The following is a 20,564-nucleotide window of genomic DNA, read 5'->3' as shown; positions in this document are numbered from 1 at the left end:
ATATATATATATATATATATATATATATATATATATATATATATATATATATATATATATATATATATATATATATATATAATATATATATATTATATATATATACACACACACACACACACACACACACACACACATACATATATACACACACAAACACACAGAGTACAGGCCAAAAGTTTGGACACACCTTCTCATTCAATGTGTTTCTTTATTTCATGACTATTTACATTGTAGATTCTCACTGAAGGCATCAAATCTATGAATGAACACATATGGAATTATGTACTTAACAAAAAAGTGTGAAATAACTGAAAACATGTCTTATATTTTAGATTCCTCAAAGTAGCCACCCTTTGCTTTTTTTGATAACTCTGCAAACCCTTGGTGTTCTCTCAATGAGCTTCATGAGGTAGTCACCTGAAATGGTTTTCACTTCACAGGTGTGCTTTGTCAGGGTTAATTAGTGGAATTTGTTCCCTTATTAATAAAAAAGCAACGGGTGGCTACTTTGAAGAATCTAAAATATAAGTCATGTTTTCAGTTATTTCACACGTTTTTGTTAAGTACATAATTCCATATGTGTTAATTCATAGTTTTGATGCCTTCAGTGAGAATCTACAACGTAAATAGTCATGAAAATAAAAAGGAAAGGCATTGAATGAGAAGGTGTGTCCAAACTTTTGGCCTGTACTGTATATAGAGATAGATAGATATAACATTTAAAACATATGTATGCTGTAATGAATGTTATTTGAAGAGAGTCATGAAGTGTTGTTTCAGAATGGAGAATTTACTTCCCTAAGCACACACATCTCTGTAAACGGCAAGAAGTCAGTTCCACTGCCATCACTGGCATTCACTATGCAGCACTCTGTTTTTGAGTTATTGATCATATTAAACTGGCAGCACATATTTACTTGGAAACATGATCCAAAACAAAAAAGTCTTAGTTTACAGTCCAGTGTAATGAACCTTAACTGGGGAAATGGTTTTCCATAGCTAAACAGATGTTGTATATTAATACCAGAAGGTCCTCTTTGTTATCATGAAACATATTTTCTCCATATCTCGCTATTGCTGCTGCTGATGGTAGAATCTAAAAGCATAGCAGTGGAAATCAACAGCCAGGCTTTAGATGCAAACAATCCCATCTCACCAAATTGATGCTTTGATGTGGTTGGAAACCTCTCAAATGGCAGCAGGCCTCTGCATATCGTTCTTAGTTATGAATTTGGCCATGGTTTCTAGATTCTTCCATTTATTAATATGAAGGCATGCTAAGACAGTATTTTGGGCTACTGGATAAGCTGTTTCAATCTTAATGTGCACATATCTACCAGCACATTTTGAATCATGTGACTTGTTTTGCAGCTGCATACATGGGTTGGATGCAAAAGCCATGATATTTCTGAATTAAAGTAATTGCAGGCTTCTGCTCAGCTTTGAGCAAGAGATGTGATGGCACTGATCCTGCAAATTAGTAAAAAGCTCAAAGAGCAGCTCATCTCCTATGTCAGGTGCAGTTGGTGATACTGCAGTTATGTTAAGCTGTTCAACATTTGACACATCTCCTTGGAGATAGCAAGGCTGTAAATTGGACTTTATTGCACAGGGTGTTTTATGAAGGACCGACACTGATTGTAAAACAGTGTATTAAATGATATGTAATTGGACAATAAACAAGGGAATAATGAAAGACTTTACAAGTGGATGAATGAATTCATCAATAAACAGACCAATTTTCAAAGCACGTAATCCAAAAACACACATTGGACAAAACAAATGATGTTGAATAAAAGATTTCACAAATAAATCAGTCCAATAATTGCAATAAATAACTAGAAGAACAAGAAGAACTTTATTAATACCCAGGGGTATATTAATTTGTTTCACTCCATGTTATGTAAACACACACATTGGCCCGAAATATACATGGGAATACGTATAGTTAACAAAATAGTCATCAAATAGTGGATTTTAAAGTCACTCTCACAAATAAATTTTACTAGCCTTTACATATTAAAATAAAGGGTTATGTTTTTGTAAATCAGCATTTTAATTAAAAAAAGTTAATAAATGAATTAATTGTTAATTTGTCAATAATTATTTACAGTATATGGCACTCTGTGACACAAGACAAGGTGGTACACTAAGTGAGAGCTGTTGTAACGTCTCAATGTAGATCAGCAAAAAGGTTCCACTATGAAGCTGTGTTCATTAACATGTTCACAACATTCTATAGAAAACAGGCTCATTGGCATTTAAGTAATACTATATTAATAACCTGAATAAGTGCTGCTTGTCCTATGTATGAATGAATTTTGCTCCTACTCCAACACTGTGTTATGTAGTTAATTATGGACGTAAAGAGGTACATACATACATACATACATACATACATACATACATACATACATACATACATACATACATACATACATATCTTACATGCTTACAAAAGGTCGTAAGGATTTGAATCTCTGATCAATCAATTGAATGCCTGATTGTGAAAATGTAATCACCACGTAATACTTAATGTTGAAAATGAAATACAACAGAATTTTTAGTGGAGATATTTGACTTAATTTATGTGGTTTGAATGCCCCTCTTTTAAGTTCAAGTTTCAATTTTAGGATTTTGATATTTCTTCTCCATATTGATAGAGCTCCACTACACTCCTCCCTATAGACAATAAAGCAGTTGGCCTCAGTGAAACATTCTTTATGCTGCTGCCTCTAATGCTTTCCCGACATATATAGTATAAGTATCTCAGTGTAATTATTCAGTAGCATCTCTTTAAAGTGAAGCAGCAGCCAGTTTTCAAATTACTGTGACCATTGCTGGCAATTTCTGTATCAGTCACATGATTTATCTTGGCTCCGAGTTCCCTTTTGTATCAGAGCTCAGAGCTGTTTAAAATCACTACAACTGCCAACACAGCACTCTGCTGACAACACACAGCAGACCTAGAGTCACTTACATCTCTCACCCTGTTAATATGCCACACCATGACACAAGTGCCTGGCTGTTTAAAATTTTGTGTGTTACATGGCTTGGTAGGTTTCATTATCATTAATAATGAAAAAGCCACTGAACTTGGCACAGGCGCTATAAATAAATAAGCCATGCTCCCGAAGGATTTCTTCGCACTGGTTTGATAAAAGTGTGTGTGTGTGTGTGTGTGTGTGTGTGTGTGTGTGTGTGTGTGTGTGTGTGTGTGTGTGTGTGTGTGTGTGTGTGTGTGTGTGTGTGTGTGTGTGTGTGTGTGTGTGTGTGTGTGTGTGTGTGTGTGTGTGTGTGTGTGTGTGTGTGTGTGTGTGTGTGTGTGTGTGTGTGTGTGTGTGTGTGTGTGTGTGTGGAATGATTGGCCCTGTCGGTGATGAGGGGATTATTCTCATACGCACACCGTGGCTAATGAGAGAGAAATGACAACATGGCAGTGTTTAATTGGTCTGCTGTTCTGTTATCTGAAGGGATGGCTTGATTCAGATGTGATTGGAACCTGGGTGAGATAGGCAAGCAGGCAGGCGCTCAACAGCCTCAGTGACCTGCTTTTATTGGATTGTTCTTCAGTGAATGTCTGATGATAAGATGTTCTCCCACTCGCTGATGCACTTTTGTGCTGCTCTCCTTCATAAACCCAGTAGCAGCACACAACAAAAGCCTACAGCAGAGGTGTAGTCCGACACTTTATTGCACCAATTGCAATAAGAGTGCAGGATGAAAGTGCTCTTGTCTGCCGGTAAACAGTTTTTGAAAGTCTATTTGTGCTCTTGTTATTCATACCTATTTACTTGTGCCCGGTGAGCTGCTATATTGTGATGGATGGCAGCTGAGAAACAGAGAGGCTAATTGAAATTTGAAATTGTATTGCTTGGAATGATGTATCCATGACTGTGGGACCTCTGAGTGTTGCACATTCTCAAGCTTTTATTTCCCTGTAATTCTCCACAGAGAGTTGGGGAAACAGAGAGGCAGGGATTTTACTGTAAAGCCTCTCTCCCCATTATTGTAGAGATGACAATGAAGAGAATAAAGCTTTGCTGGGCTGTTGTTGTGGAGGTCAAAACCTCTCTCAAAGTGTGTCTCAAAACAACAGCAGTAATCAAAGTGTTTCCAATCAATTTAAGCATTAATTCAGGCCATCTGGTTATTGCATGTGATGTAAAAGTATTGTGTGATCATTTACAAAGCAGAACGAAATGCCAAAGGAATTAATATAAATGGGAGCAAAGAGACTGCACTCTTGCAACTTCTTTAGCTTCTAACAGATGAGGCGTTCGCTGAAATAGCGATGGAGCTGCAGTTTTCTATCTGCAGGCAGGACATTTTTCTAAAACCGCACAATGTGTGGACTGAACTGTGCTTAATTCACATAGAAATCTAACCTAAAAAGAGCCGGTCGGTCCTCTGATGCACTGACAGTACATGTCAGGGGCAGTTGTCTGCAGGGAGGAGAGGTGACTGTGTTGGGTTTCAGGGCTGGTCTAGTGCAGTCTCTCCCCCTCAGCCGGTGCTCTCCGCAGGGACCACACAAACCTATCGTCTTCTCTTGTCTCCTTCACCATCTCTCGTTGCCATGGAGAGTGATGCTCAACTTGGATGGGTAGGACACCGAGTCTGCTTGTCTTTGTCCTTGACTGAGTAGACTGGATTTCAGGCCTTAATCAGGCATTGTTCTGAAAACACTTCCCTCCATAGGATTTAAACAAAGCATGTGAGAGTGCAGTGTATGGTGATAGATAGCAAAGACAATGAAGGACATGGATTTTGAGTCTGAGAAAAACTCTCCTGCGGTGGAAAAAAAACCTGCCATTTTGTTATGAATTGTTGATGTTTGTGCATCAGTCATTGCACTGACAGCTCTGAAACAAGGTCTGAGTGTTTGACTCTGCAGTGCTATCACTAATAGAAGACAGGAGGATACATTCAGACTAATTCAAGGTTCACAGCTCCCAACTCCACCAGAGCAGAGACATTAGCATTTCTTAAATTAATAATTCATTATACCGAAACAGCAGCAAATGGCAGCAGCCATGACACAATTAACCATTGATATTACTCAGGGCCTCAGTGCATTTTCATACAGATGGATTTTTCATATAGAGTACAATCTGTGTTTAAGAATGAAGGATGCTTATATTTGTTGCTGCAAATAAATTTACAAAATGCATGGTTGTGAATTAAAGGAGTAAATCAAGTCCCACAGAATGTCATTTGACATATGGTTTTATTTGACTGGACAATTAGCAATTATTCATTCAACATATGTACATGCCTAAATCAAATTATGCTATGGCTATCGTTCTAGGCTTGATGGCTTTCTGTATGGAGCCAGATGTTGCTTTATGTTTTTGATGAATACCTCATCCCCAGAGAGAGATGATTAGGCTGTTGGTTCTTGAGTGCAGATTGAATGCCTGAGAAATGTGCCTGGCCTATCTGACACAACCTGCCCAGCTCAGTGAAAACCTTAACAAACAATAGATGAGAGAGAAACAACTCTGTGGAAATGGTATCCCGTGATAGGAGATGAGAAATGCCTGAGCAATGATCAGTATAGAGGACAAAACCGCTTTAACTGCAGTACACCGAGCACAAACTTTGAAGTTGTGCAGACACTTTAAAAAAAAAAACCTACCCCATGCAACCTCATCTTTTTCTTTGATCAACCAGGTAGTTTCATTTTTCCCTTTTCTTTTCTTTCCATTTCTATCTTTATGTAAGTTGTACCAATTATGCTGCGTGTAGTGCAATGTTGGTACATCAAAAAAAGCGGGCAAGTACATTAATCATGAGTGCACATGGAAGTATAGTTGGATAACTGCAATTAAGTACAAGTTAGTGTACCTTTTGTACTAGGACTTTGTAAAAAAAGGTCACACAAACCTAATAGTTTATTAAAAACATAATTTTAAATAATATTTTAAAAAGGCATTGCAAATTTCTCTAGTTAACTTCAAGTAGAAATTATGTTTTTTCTGATCTGTAGGATGTCACATAAATGCACCATATGTAGGCCATGCAACGATAATGGATCAAACACACGTGTTATTCACTGTAATAAGTTATCTGCATGCATCTCAAGCAAATGTCAAGTCTTTGAAATGTATGGAAGTTACCTGTGGGCAGGAAACACATAATTAGACATTTAAAAAAAACTTCAAAAGTAGTCATCAATAATCTGTAAACTCTACATTATATGAGTTGCAGTCAATGGGCCAATGCACACTTATCTGTTCTTTTAAGTTGAATATTTTAATGCTTCCCAAGCTCAACTCAGCTTTGTTTTGATGGGGCATTATTAATATATGTGTGTTGTGGTGTATACTCTGATAATACTGCGTGGTTAGTGGTTTGAAAGTAAAACCAATCATGTTTCGGACACTTTGACGTCATTCTTCTTTCAAAGACTGCACTTTTAGAGGAAGTTGCAATACAAAATTACATATTGCCAAGTGTGCTGCTACATGACACTAAAAGAGTCTGTGAAAAATGAAGTACACAGAGGTAAAAACATGAAAGTCACAAACCCACAGTGGAAAATGTCTGACGGGAAAATGGATGATTTTAATGCAGCGCAGTCCTATAACATTTAAAGGTTATTTTTACATCCGCCCTTCTGTGTCAACAGTCTGAGATGTGTGTTTTGTTTGTCCCTCTGTAGGAGACATGCCTCCCTACCTGTCGAAGTGACAGAGAATCCTGGGAGTATAGTGTCTGCAGGCCGCAGAAGAGTCGTCCCCTGCCGCAAATGGAAGTCTGCTTCCTTTGGGTACAGTAAGATGCTATTTTTATGACTGTGTTTTATGTGCTTAATGTTTGCCCCACAAGTACCACAGCACCACTTTCCACCACTGTGACACAGAATATTTTTTCTTTTCTTACTCTTGCCTTGTTAATGTCTAAAAGTCATCGCAGGTCATATCGATGCCCTCGTGGTTAGCCTTTCGGCGGCAGATATATTGGTCTTGACAGCTTGACAACGTTGCTGTGTCCTAATATTTGAGTCTTTGCAGCTGTTCTCCAGTCATCAGCTTTTTATGACACAGCAGTTTCATTGCCGCAATGTTGTTTTCCTGATGTGCACAAGGAACGTCAGTGGCCAAATGCACTGTAGGAGATCATTAGGCTTAGTCTTAATGAAATATGATCCCTGCGTATATTAGCCTTCATCGCTGCTCACCCATTAGCTTGTGCTGAGCTCGGAGCCTCCGTAAAAACAAGGAGAGATGAGAGCAGACAGCCGCATCAGTGGGACAGACTTAGGGGGCTTCAAAAGGCTGGAGAGAGTTTCAGAAAATGCCTCCTGGTGCCGTGTGCTTCATCATCAAAAAGCAATGTGCGCCTAATCCACAGCCCACTTGTGGCTCATGTGCAGCCCAAAAATAAATCCCAGTGCATAGTGGGGACATGTTCTATTTTTAAGGAGCAGTGTGTCTGATGAGTAGGAACATCTGTGGGTTGTTTTTAGACTATGGTAACGCTGCAGAAATGAGGAATTTGCCAGTTCTCTGTGATTGACACCTCGCACATGGTGTGCTCTCTCTGATTGTCCCAGTGTGATTGGTCCTCTGTAATTTTCAAGCACAGCTAAAAGCTAATAGGTTAAATGGATCATGACTGTAAACAAGATGATAGCTGTGATCAGGGGATGATTGTTTTCCTCTCCAGCTCAGCAGCATTGTTTGCTAACACAGGCACACTATTATCAACCCCTAATTACCAAAAGATGCCGGTCAAATACCTGATCATTTTGACTTTGCTGATATTTCACATGGTTGCTTTATTACTGTTCCCCAGTATAATCGTTCTCCATTGAAGCAGTGGGGCTGTGTGAGGCTCTCGGTGAGTGATTGATCTTTGTTTATGTGGCATTGGAAGGAAGTGGAAAATGAATTGTTATGCCATTTGATAGCTGCAGTACCATGTCCTGCAGTATGCTGAATCACTCCACTTGTTTTAGATGTTTTCAGTGAGCATATTGGAAAAGTTTAAAGAAAACTTTAATTATAGGAAGTGTTTTTAGTTGTTAGGGATGTCACGATTCTCCAAATCCTCGATTCGATAACATTTTCAATTCTAAGGTCACAGTTGCCCGAGTTGGTCAAAAAAGTGCCTCGGAACACACCAAAGCGACGAGACGTAATAAGTCTCCATAACAGCAGGCGGCGCTAATCTGTATTGTCGCCCAAAAATGAAAACCGGCAGCTGATTGGACGAACGCGTCACATGGTTCTGGTTTCCTCGGAAATTCAAAGACAGACTGTCATGGCGGCAGAATACGATCTCATGTTGTACTAAAATAGTTCACCGAAACGTGTTTCTGAAAACATTTTAAGCGAAAAATAGGCCGTGCAGTTGCTGAATCTGTCTTCATTTCAGATCGACAAAGGTCAGTTTGAAAGATTTTCATCAGATTTTGAGAGACTCTAGTCATGCTCATCCCGCTCCTCGTTTCCGGGTTAGCACTCTACCAGTCAGATTGGTCATTTGAGTCCGACTGTCGGCAGTGCCCGCCTTCCGATTCAACATGTCATATCGGCCAAAATGAAGGCTGACGGCCCCTCAGACGGACGACGGCACGGAACTCACGGAACAGACTCGAGTCACTGACCTCGCCAGACTGTCCGACGGCCGATTATCGGCTGTGTGTCTTGGGCTTTAGGTGCCTTGAAGATGACGGTCGCAGCGCTGCCTTGAAGTCTTGGTTGGGGGCTTAAAACGCCATCGAACCAGCACAGCGGTCTTAGCAGCTGAGCAGACAGAGAGCAGAGAGGGCGACTCGGCAGTCCGCTACCTTGTTGCTCTCTCTAATATAACCAATATAAGGTACTCTGTTTAGGCTACAAAATGTGCATGTAGGCTGAAATTCAACCGTGCGATTTTGTCAGGATTAAGCTATAAACAGAAGGAAACTCCGCTATCTGCTAGGCTAATGTGCAATGGTAAACTTACAGAATATGGTACACGCACATAGCAGAGCTTGCAAACTGTGGCTTTTTTGTTGACAACGCGAACATTGTCAACATAATTGTCTCCTGCATCTGCAGTTGCCACTCTATCTTTTGACTGGATGTAGCTAAGTTAGAGGAGGTTGACTCGCACCACTTTGTTGCTTCTGCTGTATGTTTTTTCTTTACCTCTCTTTCCTTGTTTGTACTCCTCATATTACTCTGTACCTGTTCTTTCATGCTGTCTGCCTCTCTTTTCTCTGCCTCCTGCCTCTGCAAAAAGCAATCACATGCATTTGATCAGATATAGATCTAGACAGGCAATGTAATAGCTTAGATGTGATAGCTTATATCCTCAAATATTTGTGCATATTTGAGGTCAATGTAGTTACCTAATGATGCAGTCGTTGGACTGCTGGTTATGACGATTCTGCCACTAAGCCTGCTAACATGATCAGCAGAAAGCGTGTTGAGTGAAATACCTTTTTAAAAACTACAAAAATACGCCCACAAACCGTTGATTGTGTTCACTTTACCAGAGTGTGATAGCCAGCTCATCTACTGTAAATGCTTGGAGCACAAAGGGAAACTTGTTTTACCAGGTTTTGTGATTACACAACATGTTTTGTGTAAAATAGAGGACAGACCACACATGGTACTTGTTCTTCATAGGGTTCTGTTGAGTTTACCGTTTCCATTTTAGTTTTATATCCCAACATGCACTTGATAAAATCATGTTTGAGTGAATGCCAAAGATGAATAAACTTCATTAAGGTTTTAGCTTTTCATTTCCAGTTAATTTACTGTTATCTACGAAATGTAAAAAAAAAAAAAAAAAGTGGAAAAAACGTGCATCACTAGTTGTGGGAGCCAACAGTATAAAACTTAATTTAAAATACAAAGAAAAGCAAAAACTTCATATTTGAGAAGCTGAAATCTGCAAATATTAGTTTCTGCTTGAATAAACAAACTTTGCCCCAATGGCACCACTGGTCTAGATGGTAATGGAATAAATGCTTCAATTGAAAACATTTTAAGCGGAAAGTAGGCAACACTGTAAGATTCGGGGTTAATATTTCTTCAGCACTGTCTAGTTTTACAGTTTAATCTGAGTTTGTGAACTTCGGTCTGAGTTTGAGAGCGAAAGAGAGGGCCTCTCTCTCTCTCTCTCTCTCTCTCTCTCTCTCTCTCGATCCTCCACTATACTCTTTGTGTCCGCATGCAGAAGTACAATCTGTAGTTTGAGCAACAGCCCTCGATGTAGCGGTTTTGAGCTGGAAGATGAGCACCGAGATCTGGGCGCTGGCAAGATGGAAAGAAGTTTACCATAGTTCATTTACACATACTTGTTATTATAAAAAACTGGTTGAAAATCGCTTAAAGTATCGCTTTGATGTCTTTAAATTTCTAACTTGCCTGCACTGCTCACAAGCTGGATTTGTTTTCAGAATCTGCTCTGCCATTTCTTTACAAATAATAAACAAAAACATAGATCAGTGTCACTTCTGCAATCATCTTACGTTCATATCACCCAAATTATGTGTGCAATGTACATCATATGGATGGGTGCACTGCATATGGTTAACTGTGCAAGGGTAAAAGGCTTTCATCAACATCTACAAAACAGCCTTGATGATGCATTGCTTGCTGACATATTATAAGACAGATATAATCAGGTCATCACAAAATGTGCTTTGTCAACACATTTACATAATTTAAGAAAACAATAAACTAGTGCTAGTTAAATGCGTTAACGGCGTTAACGTAAACCCATTTTAACGGCGTACATTTTTTTTAGCGTGAGATTAACGTTCACGCTGCACACACTTGTTTGGGCTGGCGAGCCAGCCAAAGACGTTTTGTTACGTTTTGAGTGGATGGCGAGCGCGAGATGCCGAAATGGATGCCAATAAGATTCTGAATGGAAAGTTTACTTTTAAAACGTTGCCAAATGGTTCCATTGACAAGACTAAAGTGATCTGTGATCATCGCAGCATGTTGTCTGAAATACCACTTGATGGCCAAGCACACAGCTGATGCGAATTCTCCGCCCCCTCGTGAAATCCAGGCGACGATGGATGACCTCAGACAGAAGCACATGGATACCACAACTAAGAACAAACTTACTGTGAATGACAAGTGAGTGAGAATGTTAGTGTGAAATTGAACATTACAGTATATGCCAATGTTGTTTTCAATAAAAAAAACAAAGCAAGCCGATCCACTTTTCCATATGCATTAAAATAAGAAAAAATAATGGGACAAAAAGAAATCAAGGGACATTTAGAATAGATAAAAATGTGCAATTAATTGCGAGTTAACTATGACATTAATGCGATTAATCGCGATTAAAATATTTTAATCGTTTGACAGCACTACAATAAACCTGAAAAGTAGCCATAAAGTGCTTGATTTGTAATTTAAGACTGCCATGGTGCTGGAAGCCTGTGCACTCTGCTAGTGGGGGAGGGGCAGTGCATGGTTTGCACGTGAACTGCAGCGTCTCCAACAAGGGGGTAAGCTTCGCTTCAGAACTCAAACCTCCTATGGCGCCATGTTGACGCTACAAAACGATTACCTCCCGTTAGCATTCCATTGACTGCCATTCATTTTGACGTCACTTTGACAGCGAATAACTTTACATCTGAAGCGTTTAAAGACTCTATTTGTCCATTGTTTATTTCTAAAGAAACACGACAATGTATAAAAGGCTCCATTACCTTGTATCTTACGTTATGGCTCCGTAGCAGACGTTTTTGTAAACGATTGTGTCATAACCAAGTGACTTACTGTCTCATAGTAGAGGAATTACCGTATAGTACAGGAGAAGCTCGCAGGCAGTTTTGACTTACATGAGCTGTTTAGGTTTAATTACTAATGTTAACTAGCATTTTAGTTTACAATAATTACCCTGTGTCTATGTTATCTCCTTACAAATATCCTACGCTCTCCGTCTCTGCAAGATTCGGAATGATTGAGATTTCTCTTGGCACAGCTACCGGAAGACTTACAACTTTCAGACACGTTGCTCACATCACATCTCCGTCTCTCAGTTGGAGGCTGCTCAGTAATGCTCAGCGCTCACCGGAAAAGTGCTTCTAATATCCTTCACTGGTCTCCGTCAAGAGCAACGGGTCTGTTGGTCCAGTTTATATACTGTCTATGGTCTCCACCAACACAGAGCTGCCTGTGGATGCCTGTCTGTAAATAATGCAGGGAAAAAACTTTCGGCGAACGCAGCAGCCGCGTATCGGCCGATGCCGATACACGTAAAAACACAAATATCGGCCCAGTATATCGGCTGGCCGATAAAATCGATCTATCACTACTGCTCACTGGCACGGTCAATCAGCAGCTGGTAATAAAACCTGGGCCTGCAGACACCAGAGCAGAGGGGGAGGAATTATAGTGAAATTAAATGTAAAGCATAAAAGCACTAAATGTTAAAACAGGGAAACTGTATTCATAAAATGAAAGAAGGTAAATTACTTTAAGAGATGAATTATAAATTGGATAGTTCCAAGTTTCCATTAGCTGCAGAAATGGCTCATCTGCCAATATACTGTAAGTAAAAGAGGTGAAAATGGCTTCTTGATCTGCTATGCTTTATTAAACTTAATTTGAATTTAGCAAGTACAGCTGCAAAGTACAGAAAGCATAGTTTATGCTGATAAATAGTAAAAAATCCAAGTCAGACAAAAACATTTACATTCTGCTACAGTTTCAATGCATTTTCAACCAGGCAAAGTCATAATTGCTTGCAGTTCATTATGTAAACCGTCAGACCAAATTTTGCCAGACTGATATATCGGCCAATATAAGCTTATTGCGAATATATTGGTATTGTAGTATTGGCGTTAAAGAAATTGCAGTACAGAATTGCCATATTAGGTCTAAGGTGATTTAGAAACAATGTCACATTACATATTTGTTCACCATGAGAGCACTGATGCGTTGATTGTTCAACATCAAAACTTTAGTATCACTCAAGCTTTATAATTGATTAATTGTTTCAGCTCTAAAATACTATTACAAAATAAAAATAAAAATAAAAGACCTACAAAAAGGGGCAGACTGATATTCCTTGATTCCAAGTTGCAGAGGCTGTAAGCTTTAGAGCAACCCAACTCTTCTTTTTGGGATGTATTTCCCCACATACTGCGCACAACGTCAACATTACTACAATTATGAAGTCTGTGAAGTTCCTTTTGTGTTCCACCCTTTCAGTCACCATTATTTCCACTTGTTCTCTTCTGTAACGATCTCTCCCACTTCTATGTTCTCCCCTCCTGCTGTAGGGGGCCATAATAAAAGGAAACCCATTGTAGAAAATATCCTCTTTTGTGGCCACTATAATGTACTCTCCTGCTCGTAGTCATCCCATGACTGATTGCGTGAGAGCTGAAAGCAGGAAGTGTGTTTATGTTAGGTTTAGAAAGTTCAAAGTGGAGCAGTCAGCCAGGCCAATAGGGATGCAGGATTGCAGCTTATTGTGAGAGGGGATAATTGGTCTTTATGGTTTACTGAGAGGAGAAGAGTCTGAATTCTCATGTGGCTGCAACTTGAAAAGAAACGGTACAAAAGCAGCGTATATTATATAATAATATATATTATATGACCAGGTCTGACGTAGGAATATAGATGACCTCATCAATGGAAGAGAAAACTACTTCCTCTGTGGCAGATCCTCAGTACCATGATGAAAAAAGCATGTTTTAACTGATTGGGGTATTGCCTGTGCAGTAGCTGCTGTATTCATTTCCTGCAGCTGCTTTCTAGTTTAGTCCTGTCCAGAGTTAAGACCTCGCTGCACCCATCAAGCCCAGCTCAAGGCAGAATGAATGCTTTTAAATACCCAAGATGCTCCTCTATTCCTTTTTCCTTACTTAACGCCTCTCTTTTGAATCCTTTTTCTCTCTCCAGATATTCTCTTTTTTTCTCCCACTCAATCAAAAACCATCTGCTTCTCTGTATTCTTTCACCCTCTCTGACTCTATTTGTCTCTCTGTGCCTCTCTCTCTCTTTCTGTCTCCTTAATTAAGGAAACACATCTGACTTGATGAATAGATACAGATGGGGGGCTTTTACGGAGGTAAACATAAGGCTGGCTGGTCATGGTGAAGTGTAAATCTTTCTACAAGAATTTCCCTCTTAAAGTTCCCATATTGTTACCAAACGGTCGTTAAAAAAAAAAAGCTGCTAATATTGCACTGCTCCATTTATTTGTGGTCCGGGTTGTGATTTGGCGTCCGGAGCTCCATTTCATGTATAAATAATTCAGATGCTTTATGATATTCATTATGGTGAATGACTATTTCAGAACAGAACCTGTGATTATCTCCAAGCCCTCTAATAATACCCCTGCAGAGTCTATTGATTCCTGGGATTAGCTTGCCTTCATGGGATCACATACCCCCAGTCTGCCTGCTGCAAACAGCCACTGTGTCATTTGCTGAAGGTTGGAGGCAGGAAGGCAGCTCATGAGGCTGTTATCTAGCCACAGGGGTCAATATGGTGGACAAATGACACATGCAGTAGAAATTGAGAAGCATTACCATATGTAGGTCCATGAACCCGGCATTGCTGTTGTGTTATTCGACTGCTGCCTTCCTCCTCTCTATAAGGCCTTGACAATATCTAAGGTCATTTGGAAAGGGCTTAACGACACAATAAACATTTATTGTATGTGGCAGCAAACAGTCCTTGGGAAATGAAGGAGCAGTTGTTGTGTGCAAGAGTTAGTGTCTGTTTTAAAAAAGCAGTGATGAAAGTGGCTTCTGCCTCCTATAAAAGTTGTATGAATTCTTTCTTTATTAGCCTTTTTTATTTACTGCTGTTAGTATTGTAAAGTTTTGATTTCACCAGATGGGAAATCACAACTGCACAATGATTTAATAGGCCTATGAAAGCGAGAGCCCACTTCCATAATGTGTTTGAACTCTTGGGAAAGCTCTCGGTTTGTCTTTGAAGTTCCCAGCTTCTGTTTCGTCATCACATTCTCTAACAGTTAATTACAGGCTCCTTGCTGCGCTATGAAGCGGGATCACTGGAAACACACAGTTTTGATTCTGAACTGCATACCGCCATGTGGCTTATGATAAGTTGCTTTGACTCTAAATAACCGAGAGAAATGTGCCCTTCACTCATATCGCTGATGAGCCTTTTGGCTGGTGTGTGTGTGTGTGTGTGTGTGTGTGTGTGTGTGTGTGTGTGTGTGTGTGTGTGTGTGTGTGTGTGTGTGTGTGTGTGTGTGTGTGTGTGTGTGTGTGTGTGTGTGTGTGTGTGTGTGTGTGTGTGTGTGTGTGTGTGTGTGTGTGTGTGTGTGTGTGTGTGTGTGTGTGTGTGTGTGTGTGTGTGTGTGTTGTTTTGCATTCAGACCGCCACGCCGCACATAAAAATTGCTTTGAAGGATCATGACACAATACAATAAAGGCTGGCCAGCATTCAGTTGTGAGAGTATTGGCTGTGATTCACATGTATTTGAGTCCCCCCCCTGTGCTATTTAAAGACTGTAGATAGATGTAAATTGATGCTGCACCAAAATGATAATCTGATATGGAATCCACAACTGCAAATGTTTGTGTACAAATATTAAAACATAATTAACTTTTTTTCAGTAAAATGTACTTACTTTAAAGTTGGTTGAAACTCCTATAGTCACAGTAATTGAAAATGTTTTTTATAATAGATAAAAAAAGAAAAAAGTACAGCTGAAACGAGGATTAGTCAGTTAGTTTAATGAGAGACCATTAATTGCCAGAAATTTTGATAATCAATCTATTATTAGTCATTTATAAAGCAAAAACTACCAAACGTTTGCTGTTCTCTTCTAAAATATAAAAATGTACTGTTTAATGTAATTTTAAACTGAATATATTTGTGTTTGGGGAAACAAAACAAGCATTATAAGCAGTTTGGGGAGAATGTGATTTGCATTTTAATTAAAAAATAAAAATAATTATCCTTTACACAACAGTACATCACATTAGCTATGTAAAAGACAATATACTGTACACTAATGCACTTTGTGCGTTTATACCTACATAAATAAAATACACGTGATGATACATTCTGATCATTGTTCAGGGACCCGCTTGTGTGGCGACTTGTGAAAACGTCCCCCGACATATTGTTTTCTTTAGACAATTCTCTGTTCAGTTTGTACTGTGCTTTGTCAAAGGTGAGAGCTGTGAATCAGTGTGGAAGCACAAGATTACCTTGTCTCTGTATTAAGCCATAATAACCAAAATGTCCTGTCAAGCCAACAAACATACATCCCGTTCCAACCCTAAACCCATAATCGCATATCAGCCAGCAGCCGCTCTCAGTAATTGACCATGACGTTATGCGTGATATGGTCACGAGGAAGACATAGTACACTTGTGAATTATTAATTACTATTCTTCTCAGCAGATGGAGAGAAAAAAAACAACAATTGTCTCGAAAAAAAGCACCTTCATTAAAACAAAATGTGTATTTTTTTTTATTATAAATCAGAAAGGCAGGAGTTTGTGTTTCAGTCAAGGTTGAACAAGCACAATGTGCCTGGAGTAAATGCATCTCTTCAGCAGTAATGAAAAGACACCCACCTGTCTGGAGACAGTGCACAGGTGTTACATTTCTTGACAAAATCATGTGTGACAGTGTGATTTTGAAAGCCTCTAGGTGATACAAGCTCAACCGATGCAACTCCTCGAGGCCAGTGAAAACATGATATCAGAGCATCCTTTTTTCTCAACCAATGCTTTGCTTTTTACTGTAGTACCCATTTTTACTTTCCCTGGTAAATTAGATGTAGTGAGAGATTAGTGATACTGTGCAAGTCTCTCACATAGCTTATCCTTTCATCAGCTCCATGCCACAGTAATATCAGGCAAAAGGGCCTCTGTGCGCTCCAGATATATCTCCCAGTCTGATAGAAGGCATTGGCAATTCCATAGCTCTGTATCGCCGCTCGGATCGAGCAGAGGGAGGGCTCGCAGGGATGAGGTGAGGGTGCAAGGAGTAGCACACTTTTCCCCAGGAAATAAGACTGGAGAGTGTGATCGCTTGTTCTCAGCTGCTTTTTTTTTTTTTTCAACTCTGATACTCAAGAAGAGGGATTTGTTTCTGTATGTGCATTGAGATATTAACATAGATGCTGCCACTGCTGAATTGTGTGTGGGGTGATATCTCCTGCGAGTGAAGAGCAGAAAGTGTAGATGAAAGAGAGATTAGATTGTGAGAATACATTTTTCCTTTTTTTATTATTATTTATTTTTATGGGCCATGATAAAGTATTAATGAGACATGCAAAATCAGCACACCTTGATCAAAGAACTCTGGAATATTAAGCCATTGTTTGTGTGATAGTATGTTTTGCTTGCTTATGATACTTTTTTTTTTTTTTTTACTTAAGTAAGATTTAAATACAGGACTTTTACTTGTAATAGCTCGGAGTACTTCTTCCACCACTGGAAATATCAGTTGTGTTTGTGCTAGAGTGCTAGTGCTGCTACAGCTTCACATCAGTATTACTGACACCAGCTTATCGAGAAGCATAAACTTCTGCGGTGGCAGCAGAGACCTTCAGCAGAGGCCTGAGGGGTCAAGATACGGCTCTGTCTGTACTTCACAGTTAGGAACAGAGAGACAGCTCTTTGTCTGGCCTGCTATGAAAAGCTTGTCTGTCTTCTGCCTCTGATGTTCTCAGGCTTAAGTCCAAGTCAGTGACAGAAGGAGCCTTTGCACAGTGCCGTGCCCTCTGCCAGAGAGCTACAGAGAGGCTGAGCTGTGTTGGTACATGGAAAAAAACAGCAGGGAAACCTCCAGCGTAGGATGATAGAGGTCACTATCTCAGGGGAGTTCAGTTTTTCCAGCTGTTGACACTAATTGAAATTGTTAGGAAAATGTTTTTGTGGAACGAAAAGTTAATCAAAACTGAACACAACATTGCTGAAATAACTGTTGGTAACTGTGATGTTTTTCATTTCAACTATAATGTAATAAAGCGCACAAACAGTACATTACACTAATTCCTGGGATTTAGCGCATTGTTATCTTCTGTCTTACTTAAAAATGGTTTGTTGAGTCCCCATATGTTTTTATTAATGTTGCTAAATGAAGCATGTAACGTGCTTTTTTTCTAACTTGGTCTGTCATGTGGCCCAACAATAACCCTCCTGATGACATTGTGGCACTGGTCAGGCTGCCGTTGTTCATGCAGAGGAGGTGATGCACTGCCATCTTGTGGTGGACAGCTCATAGTGCTGTGTTGAATGTTGGTTCTCTGTAACTCTCTCTCTTTTACTTATGTGTTTGAAGTGGGCTGAAGTCTCATGAGAGGGGAAACGAGACCCCTGCAGAGCAGCTCAGCTGAGGACAAAATAATGCTTCCCACTGTTAGGCACAGACACTTCCAGCAGTACTGCTGTTCCATAATGTGCAGACTCATACACAACGCAGGACAATGAACATACAGTTTGTCTTGTTAAATATTTAAAACATCCAAGAGGATGCTAGCCTCCCTAAAAAGAGAAAAACAGAATGCACTTTGATGGCAACAAAGTGCTGCATCAGTTTTGAGAAGTTCAAGTGTACAGAACTTGCTGTTTTGTGACCAGCAGTTGTATATCTCTGTTATCTGTCTTTATATAAGCTAAGGCAACTCAGCAGAGACTGACAGCCAATTCAGCGAGAAACAAGCGATGTCAGGAAACTCTTGATTTTCAATTTCAGTTGAGCAACTCTTCTCGTTTTTTGTCTCTTCTCGTTTTTACAATGACACCTTTTTACAGCAACATCTAAACCAGGAAAACAATGTTTAGCCTAAGATGGTGCTGCATTGATTATTTTCATCAGCGATTAATCTATCGAATTGGTATTCTATAAACCGATTAGTTGCCTACTGTAGAATGTCAGAAAGTACTGAAAAATGATCCAGAGTGCAAGAGGGACAATCCTCAAATGCCTTTTTGTTAGACCAACAATAATAATAATCAATTAACTATCATAGAAGACAAAAAAACTGAATATTCACATTTAGGGAGCTTTTTGCTTAGAAAAGTACTTAAACTATTAATCAGTTTTAAAATTGTTTGCTGATCAATCTGTTGTTGATCAACTAATGGCTTCAGCTCCAGTGTAAGGACAGACAGAAGGCAATTAGTTTGGACCTGTGACACTAAAAGCCTTCTACAGTATGTGTTGTTTGTGTCTGTATGCAATGCATATACAGTATGTGTATCTGTGCTCTGTGTGTGTTTTGTGTGCTGCCAGGCTGGGAAGCCTTCCGCACACAGTACTGCCCAGAATCCTACAGCTATAGTCCAACAGCCCACATCATACACCGAGGCCAGCTGGATTAAAAGGGGCCATATGGTGACAGAGGAGAGCTGTGAGGTTGGCAAAAGAAGGCCAATGTATGCAGTATTTATACATCTTAAAGGCCACATAGCAACATGTTTCTATGTGTGTAGAGCCACGCTAGGCCAGAAAATAAAATGCCATTTTACACGTTGTGCTCTTGTGGAGCCCGTGCCTTTGTGATGAAAAGTGTCTCACTGAATTCATGAATTTAAGGTTATTGGACAATTTGAAAGAGCATGCTGGCTTTCAGGGCTCTCCTCCTCTGTGTGTGTGTGTGTGTGCGCGTGTGCGTGTGCGTGCGCGTGCGCGTGTGTGCGTGTGCCCGGACTACTAACACTCTGTTCGGGGTTTGCAGATACACACTCGATGTTGAACAGAATGGAGCTCATCGTTGCCCCTGTATGAGCCACTCCCCCCACAACATTTTAAAACGCACACAGTGAAAAGATCACACAAATTGGCCAACTGTCAAACTGGAGGTTAAATTACATGACAAGCTTTGGAAAAATTGGGCCGAAACACCTCACTGATTAACTCTCTTTAGGTGACATTACAAGTGCTGCCACGGAATGAGGAGGTAGAATCTGCTAGTTAGAGGCTGTAGTCTTTTGTACATCCAGCAGTTGAAAGTGTTGAATAGAAATATCAATTGTGTTAAACATTAAAGTATTGTCTAAAATGACTTAAAAACTCAAGTTTGTCCTTTAAACGAAAGACATTGGGGTTGTCTACAAACATGGAACAGGCTCAGTAGATTTAATGGCAATCTTCATAATCTGAGATATATTGTGTGTAAAGTGGATGTCATGGCCTGAGTGTGGCGCAAAAGGAAACTCATGGCGTGCCCAAAATGGAAAGGGTTTGTCCTCTGAGGACAGCAAATATGTTAGTGCTCATTTGGGAAGCTTGTGCACACAGTGCATTTTGTGGCAGTCTGGACAGTAAGTGTTAGAATAAATCTTGCTCTAGATATGTGGATATGAAGAGTTGGACAATGTTGGAATAAAAATTATACAGGGTTTCCACTCTGCACTCTTAGGTGTACACAAACAAGTGTGCACAAACAGGCACTCTGGCACAAATACAGTCGCACACACGGCTCAGTGACAAGCGTCAGAGCTGGAGGGATACGCAGAGAATTAGAAAGTACATAGCCAGTGTAATTGCAGTGAGATGATGCACATGTACAATTAGCCACTACAGAAGTTCATTAGGCAGAAGACAAATGTCTGATGGTACTAGTCACCTTGGCTCTAACAC

The 20,564-nt window shown here is 39.8% G+C and overlaps 1 protein-coding gene across 3 annotated transcripts in view; it reads left to right on the top strand.

Annotated features, from left to right (window-relative positions):
- Nucleotides 1-20,564, top strand: part of iqsec1a (IQ motif and Sec7 domain ArfGEF 1a) — a 90,151-nt gene that overhangs the window by 16,032 nt on the left and 53,555 nt on the right. For all 3 annotated transcript variants that reach the window (XM_028582055.1, XM_028582054.1, XM_028582061.1), the window contains exon 3: nucleotides 6,671-6,778. In XM_028582055.1, the coding sequence (XP_028437856.1) occupies nucleotides 6,671-6,778 (108 nt within the window). The remainder of the gene's footprint in view (nucleotides 1-6,670; nucleotides 6,779-20,564) is intronic.

This window comes from Perca flavescens, chromosome 7 (assembly GCF_004354835.1).
Source record: "Perca flavescens isolate YP-PL-M2 chromosome 7, PFLA_1.0, whole genome shotgun sequence".
Classification (NCBI taxonomy): Eukaryota; Metazoa; Chordata; class Actinopteri; order Perciformes; family Percidae; genus Perca; species Perca flavescens.
This window is presented reverse-complemented; position numbering and strand designations above follow the sequence as displayed.